We start from the raw sequence: 7,367 nt of genomic DNA, 5'->3' as shown, positions 1-7,367 counted from the left end.
ATGAGCTGACCAAGCATATTGGTGTTGATGCTTTTTACACACGTGCTCACGTGCAGGATGATGTTGTTGCGGTTCATTATGTGCCTTCAGATTTATAGTTGGCGGATTTCTTTACGAAGGCACAGACTCGAGCGCAGCATGATTTCTTACTCTCCAAACTCAGTGTTGTGGATCCACCATGAGTTTGAGGGGGTGTTAGATGTATATATTCGTATATTGTAGTTTTCCCATATGTTAGGGGGCTTTCTGCATATGTGCACCTGTACATGTACTATATATTGTGGCCTTTGGCCCCCTGGTAATACAACAAGCATATTGCCTTAACATAGTCAACCAGGGACTCACTATTTTCTATCCAAAGCACGAACATAAAGTAAAAAAAAAGAGGCAGGATTGCTTTAAATTAATTTTTTTTTTCGAAAAGTGGGTGTAAATATATACTTTTATATGCCAAAAATGATTAATACAATATATTCAAGCGATTCTGAAGCGATCATTGAACCGCACGACAACCCCTCGCTAATGGTAGGGTTTTCGTTATTTATTTAGGTTATATTCAGTATCTTCTTTGAGATGATGAGGCGACAACTACATATTGGAGTAAGAATAAGATCCTCTCCGCCGTATACTCACTTCGGTGGTGTGTCTCGCACCACTTGAGGGGTGGGGAGTTGTGCATCCCATGAAAATTTTGGGATCCAGTGGCTTTTCGTGTTCCTGGTGTGTTTTTAGGTCTATCTCTTCCGATCTACATGTCGCATCTTTGGCGATAGTTGCTGCTCTAATGCGTTCGTCTTTTGGGGGTTTAGCATGACGAGTCCTTATTTTTCTAGTGCAACATGGTCTAGTAAGAGCATCTCTAACAAAGCCCATAAAAATGCGAACCGAAAACCTGTAGTTCACAGCCCATAAACCAAAATAGTAAAATAGAATATTCGTCCTTGCCACCATCTTCCTCCCCTTCATCACCTTCACCGTCATCTTTCTCTCCATCTTCATCCACCACTTGTGCCTCACCGTCGTCGAACGGAGCGACTGGAGGACTGGCAATGTTAACCTCGTCTAACATGTCCATGAAGGAAGTGTCGCAGTCTCTACAAAACTGTTGAGGGAGCCGTTCATGATGTCACCGCCTTGCGTCACGGGGGTTGTGGGCGCCAGCGGGACGGCGCTGATTTTGTTCTGGTTCTTCGTCCCCCTCGCCCCAACGAATGTGCTTTGGGGCGGGATTTTGTCGTCTTGGCTGTGGCGGCCCCTTTGTCGCGGGCGGGGACCAGCGGTCGAGCAACGGTGCCCACATCACCTGATTGAGGGACCAAGCGCGTACCTTAGTGTTGCCGCTTACTGATGCTCATCGCCGCGACCAGGATGGCAACTTCGGCGGTGGTCGGCTCAGCTCTGCCCGCCCTGCGAGACACTGCCGCCACGGGAGAGGGTGGCCGACAACGTTGAATCGAGAGTCATCGTGGCAAGATCTGGGGTCGGCATTGGAGAAAACGGTGCTGGCACGTAGATCGGCGGCGGCGGCGGTTGGGCGCTTAGGGGAGGAAGTGAAATCTCCGTCACACACAAAGTAAGGGCTCGCATTTAGTTCGGCCTTTCAACCCCTACAAGTAGGGGTCGAGTTGCGTTTTCGGGCTAGGCCTGTAAAAAAATTTCGGGCTGGCCTCGCTTACGGTACCGATCTGCGCCATTTCGCGAACCGAACCCGTAAATTTGCGGTTATTTTACAGTTTTCATCTGTTTACGAAACTTTGTTAGGGATGCTCTAAGACAATTTTTGTTTGGCTCCGATGGCGGATGAGCGAGGACGGCAAGACGCATTAGGCTTGTACTAGTGCTTGTAGTTGTCGTTGGGTGGTCTAAAGACCAATTTGTATTGATTATAAATAACGGTTTTGCTATGTCTTAGTCAACTGAGATTTTCTTAAGTTTAAGTCACTTACAAAAAAGTGCTTTAAGTTTCACTTTCTATTGAAAATGTGCAATTACACTTTTTCACCAAAAATGTGCAAGTGAACCGAGTTGCACTTTTCTACGAACTGTAGTTGCATTTTTCTAAAGCGACTAAGACTTAAGAAAATCCCACCCTATAAATAAATAGGTGAACTTTTTTTGAAAAACAAATCGAGTTATGCACGAGCGTGTTCATTTCAGCGGAATTACCACCTGAGCAGAAACAATGCGCACGAGTTTTTAGTTGTTTTACTCTAACCGGAAAGCTGGATCCGAGCAAGAAACAGCCTCACAAGGAAAAAGGGCCCTTCGGCGTCGACAAGCTAGGCTGTGGTGTCGCTCGCCGGAGCCCCACACGTCCACCGGCGGGCTCCACCGGCGGGCCCTGCACGTTGTCGCGTGCCGCCACCTGTCACGCGCCGAGTTGGGCTGCGCGACGGCGGGACGCGTTCGAGACATCGGCGGGGCCGCCCCCGCCCGCCGCGCCTGATTCGCGTCTTCCCGTCGCTCCCCTCCGCCTATAAATACCCGCCTCCGGCCTCCACTCTAACAAACACCAATCATTTCTTCTTCACTCTCTCTTCTCGAATCCCCACTTGATTCGAATTCGATCTTCTCTCTCGAGCTTCCTTTTCTTAATCGAAGCTTCCTAGGCTTTGAGAAGTTAGTGGAGGGGCTGATGGCGCAGACTAGCGTGGTGGTGCCGGAGGTGGGCATGGCGGCGACGGCGTGCCCCTGCCCGGGGCCGCTGTTCCCGTACCTGCCGCCGCGAGCCGGGGCCGGGATGGCCGTGCGCCGCAAGTGCCTGCGGGCGGCGCAGGCGGAGCTCGGCGCGGGGCTGCTCAACGGCCTGGTCGAGTCCATGCGGGCGTCTTCGCCCACGCACGCCAGGGCCGCCGCCGCACTCGCCGCCGGCGTCGACGAGGAGCACGCCGCCTGGATGGTCCGTTCCGTTCACTTCATGCACTCGATAGCGCTGATATTGCTAGAATCTTGCACTCTCTTCTTGCTTTGTTTTACATGTCTCGCTGACACGAATGATTTGCGCAGGCGAGGCACCCGTCGGCGCTGGGCAAGTTCGAGGAGATCGTGGCGGCGTCCAAGGGGAAGCAGATCGTCATGTTCCTCGACTACGACGGCACGCTCTCGCCCATCGTCAATGACCCAGACGCCGCCTTCATGAGCGACACGGTGAGCCAGCCAACTATCTTCCCGGTTCACTTCGCTCCCGAACTTCACATAACCATGCAACTCTGCTCTCCCCTGTCACTCTGCCCCCAAACTTCACGTCTTCAGAGTTCAGATATAACCATGCACATCTGCTCACCTGCGCGTACGTCATTAACTGCAGATGCGGATGGCAGTGCGCAGCGTCGCCAAGCAGTTCCCGACGGCGATCGTCAGCGGCCGGTGCCGCGACAAGGTGTTCGAGTTCGTCAAGCTGGCGGAGCTGTACTACGCGGGCAGCCACGGCATGGACATCAAGGGCCCGGCCAAATCCTCCGCCGGCCACGCAAAGTCCAACTCCAAGGTGAGCTAATCCTCCTCTCCCCGATGACATGCATCGTCGTTCGAGCATGGGCACTCGAAGATTCTGATATGATCACAAGCTAATAAAGCCATATACCTTTTGTCCCGCAGGCTAAAGGAGTTCTGTTTCAGCCAGCAAGCGAGTTCCTGCCCATGATCGAGCAGGTACGCACCCACCTTGGCTTCGACCTCACAACCACATCATCGACCCTAGCTAGCTACCCAAACTGGTCGCCTGTTTACATCAGCTGTTCTTAAATTCTGCTACTCGATTTGTTCCTTCAGGTGCACCAACGGCTGATAGAGGAGACGAGGGACGTACCCGGCGCCAAGGTGGAGAACAATAAGTTCTGCGTATCCGTCCACTTCAGAAACGTCGATGAAAAGGTAGGCGACGGACGAAACGGAAATGGCTGCCGCTTTCCTTCCCATTTTTAGCTTTTTCTTGCTAGTGTCACTTTACCAATCTAGTGCTTCAATTTGGTTAGCTAGTGGGCAGGTTAGTTAGGCCTAATCAATTTTCTAGTGACTAACCAACATGGGTGATGATGGTGGCGTGCTTGCAGGGTTGGGCGGCGGTGGCGGAGACGGTGAAGTCCGTGGTGCGGGAGTACCCGAAGCTCCGGGTGACGCAGGGGCGGATGGTGTTCGAGGTGCGGCCGACCATCAAGTGGGACAAGGGCAAGGCCCTGGAGTTCCTGCTCGAGTCGCTGGGCTACGCCGACTGCGCCGACGTGCTGCCCGTCTACATCGGCGACGACCGCACCGACGAGGACGCATTCAAGGCGCTGCGGCGGAGGGGGCAGGGGATCGGGATCCTCGTCTCCAAGCACCCCAAGGAGACCAGCGCCTCATTCTCGCTGCAGGAGCCCGCAGAGGTCATGGAGTTCCTCCTCCGCCTCGTCGAGTGGAAGCAGCTCGCCAAGGCGCGCCTCCGGCTGCGGCGACGGGCCGACGCCGCCGCCCCGACCGCATGAACTAATTAAGAGAAACCTTGCCGGGCTGCCGATTAACAGTCCTGTACTTCCTTGATTCACGTGTAATTCTAGCTTAGATAATTCCCTGCTCATCATCCGAACAAGGCCGAAGGCTGCGTGTAGGAGGATGGGAAGAAACGGGACGATCGACGAACCTGTGGAGCATTGCTTCGCCATAGGTTGTGTTCTCCTCTCGATCTCCCTTCTTTTTCTGGGGATGTATACCGACCGCTTATAAGCATGTAAATCACCTTGTCTACGTGCAAGGAGGGAATATATAAATAAGTTGGAGAAAATTCGAGTAACTAGCAACAACTAACAGATCTTTCCGTGCCCGTACAATTCGTACATGGCTTATTCACGAGCAAATCAATGTTGAACTGCATGCAGTTGAGAGAAATACGAGCATAATTTCTCGAAATAGGCTTTCGCCCGCTTTATAAATGAAACCACATGATAGAGGACTCTCTTGCAACAAGCAAAATCAAAGATAAAAGAAACATGAGTAGCTAAAGAAGCACTCTTGAATGCTGACTAGAGATGACACTAAGCTTTCTTGTAAAACCACCGGACATGGCTGCACCGCACCCATCAAGCCGTCGTCGGAGAGAACCAAATGTTCTCTCGCTCCGGTCCGTGGAGCCCTGATCCTCCAGCGGACAACGAGGATGGGCACGGTGACAACTCAGTCACAACATAACTAACTACTCGCTCTGGCTTTAAAAAATTGTCGTCAATACCCGATGTTTCACATGTATTGGCGACGAGTGTTCAGTGGCCAAGGGAGTGGCAAGTGCACATGCACGAGCAATGCAAGACTCGGATCCTTGCACTTGCGGAAGAAATGTCTTTTTACCGTGCACGGAATCTTCCGATTTCACTCACTTGTGATAGTGATTCGCGTTACGTTGTATAACTCAGTTTTATTGTGTGTTTCAAAATTTTAATTCATATATTCCCTCCGTTTCATAGAATTTCTTGGAGATTTGTCAAAATATCTACTTCCATGCTTTTTGGTGACTAAATACATGCAATTTAGATAAATATCAAACATGTTTGATGAGAGGAGGAGTACATTGGTATGGTGGGGTACCAGACATGGTGGAATTTTTTTTTCTCTCTTTTCTTCAAAAGTAAGCTAGCGCGGACAACCCGCGCGCATGCAGCCAAGGCTTCGCTTCACGTGATGGCGGTGCTACGGCCTCGTACGTTGTCGTTTGTCTCCTTCTCCACGATCAGTCCCGATCTCTGACAAGGCACCGTTGTCCGTGAGCGGCTGAAGCTTCCGGCTGGCTCTGAACTGTTCCGTTCACTATGGGCGCCCGCTAACTTGTTTGAGACCGTACGTAGCTGGAAATGTTGACCGTGATCGCCGCCAGGAAACGTTTGCTTTGCCATGAACAATCTTTGTCGTTGCTTGATCGCGTACGGTTTCGCAAGGTAGCTAGCACACAGTATAGCTGAGGGAGCAGCGAGTCACTACCTGCACCTGCAAACAAATGAGGTGTAGGCCGTACTGCAGCAGTAGGTGGGTTGCAGTTGCAGTGCGTCGTTAGCTAAGATCGCCCACTTTTTATTTTTTGGGGAATGCGGGATGGAAACTTTGGACCTGTGTTCGGCGTTGTAGTAAGGTTTCTAAAGTTAGACATTAGTCACATGGCACCGCCACAATGGCGGCTATGGCGGTGTTGTGCGGGGCAATAATAAAATCGATATACCCTCCTCTTCGTCCACCCTTGTCGATGATCGACAATCTTTCCGGTAGCATTGAGGAGGGGGGACGCTTCTCCCATGGAGTGATGCACCTCGTTCAGTCTACAGATGTTTTAGGATTCATTAGCGAAGACTGCGGCTTTGGGGGGGCATATACACTAAGGCTTGCCGACTGTAATCAATAACGGCAGGCTAACTCTAGAAGGGTAGCGGCGATAGCGGCGCATCAGCAGCTTGTTCTAGCAGTAGTAGTGGTTCGTTAGGTGATCAAAGGACCTCAATGTAATGACGTGTTGATAATGTGAACTTGTGTAATAGATCCCGAATTATCTCGCAACAAGAAAAGATAAGGTCGACCACTTAACTTTGGAGTACAGATATGAATCATTTGGATGGGACTCCATGGATCTATCCACCTACCAAGATCGATCGCAGGACAAAAAATAATACTCAGGCACGTGGAGTATTAGTGCCCAAGAACCTCGTACTCTCGGACGACAAACCTGTCAGAATCGCGTCTCCCTGAATCTGGCTGACAAACTAATGAACCAATCATCATGGATGCACCTCTTGGAGACCAATGCTATATAATCTCTCTCTCCAGCTCTTCCGAACAATCGGCGATTCGGAGCCACGCACCCAACAGTCGAACGGAACAAGTAGCTAGTAGTGCCGCTAGCAATACAGCAACAGCACGCGCATCAATCATTATTAACAACGGCCGGCGATATTTGCCAGCAGCAAAGGCGCACTAGATCTAGCCACCATTGGCCACTCCCACACCAGAAAGGGGATAGCATAACAGCACACAAGTGGCGGAATCTTGGATAATATACAATGCATGTCGATGGATGGATCGACAGATACATACATGTTTATTTACCATATTTGGGGATAATATCTGTGCATGCACTTGTGTGTTATGGGAGCCAAGATAGCCCCATGAAAGGGAGGCGCCACCACCACTACCTAGCTAGCTAGGATGCCAAATGGAATCTACGACGAACAGGCGTGGCGGTGACGGTGATAATCGGTGATGTGCCTGCCTCTTCGGCGACGAGTTGGATTCCACATTGGAGACGGCGACGCTAGAATGGCTGCAATTGTTTTTTGTCCGCCCTGGAAAGATGATGGTGTAGTGGAGTGGAGAGGGTGAATTTGGATGGGTTTTGCTTCAGGGGTGGTCGATGC

At 51.1% G+C, this 7,367-nt stretch overlaps 1 protein-coding gene across 1 annotated transcript; it reads left to right on the top strand.

Moving 5' to 3' along the window:
• The first annotated feature begins 2,521 nt into the window (after positions 1–2,521).
• LOC124655209 (probable trehalose-phosphate phosphatase 7) lies at positions 2,522–4,768 on the top strand. Its single transcript, XM_047194141.1, has 6 exons — positions 2,522–2,899; positions 3,007–3,147; positions 3,308–3,487; positions 3,598–3,651; positions 3,772–3,873; positions 4,053–4,768. Exons 1-6 carry the CDS (start codon positions 2,636–2,638, stop codon positions 4,461–4,463), a joined length of 1,152 nt encoding a protein of 383 aa, XP_047050097.1. The 5' UTR covers positions 2,522–2,635; the 3' UTR covers positions 4,464–4,768.
• The last annotated feature ends 2,599 nt before the right edge of the window (positions 4,769–7,367 follow it).

Source organism: Lolium rigidum, chromosome 5, assembly GCF_022539505.1.
Source record: "Lolium rigidum isolate FL_2022 chromosome 5, APGP_CSIRO_Lrig_0.1, whole genome shotgun sequence".
In the NCBI taxonomy this organism is placed as follows: domain Eukaryota; kingdom Viridiplantae; phylum Streptophyta; class Magnoliopsida; order Poales; family Poaceae; genus Lolium; species Lolium rigidum.
The sequence above is the reverse complement of the archived record's forward strand: the minus strand, read 5'-3'. Positions and strand labels throughout refer to the sequence as shown.

Excerpts from the sequence above, each read along its gene's own strand:
- LOC124655209 (XM_047194141.1), top strand. The coding sequence starts at position 2,636 with ATGGCGCAGACTAGCGTGGTGGTGCCGGAGGTGGGCATGGCGGCGACG. Across the intron at positions 2,900-3,006 it reads AGGAGCACGCCGCCTGGATG|GCGAGGCACCCGTCGGCGCT; the intron begins GTCCGTTCCGTT and ends TGATTTGCGCAG. Across the intron at positions 3,874-4,052 it reads TCAGAAACGTCGATGAAAAG|GGTTGGGCGGCGGTGGCGGA; the intron begins GTAGGCGACGGA and ends GCGTGCTTGCAG.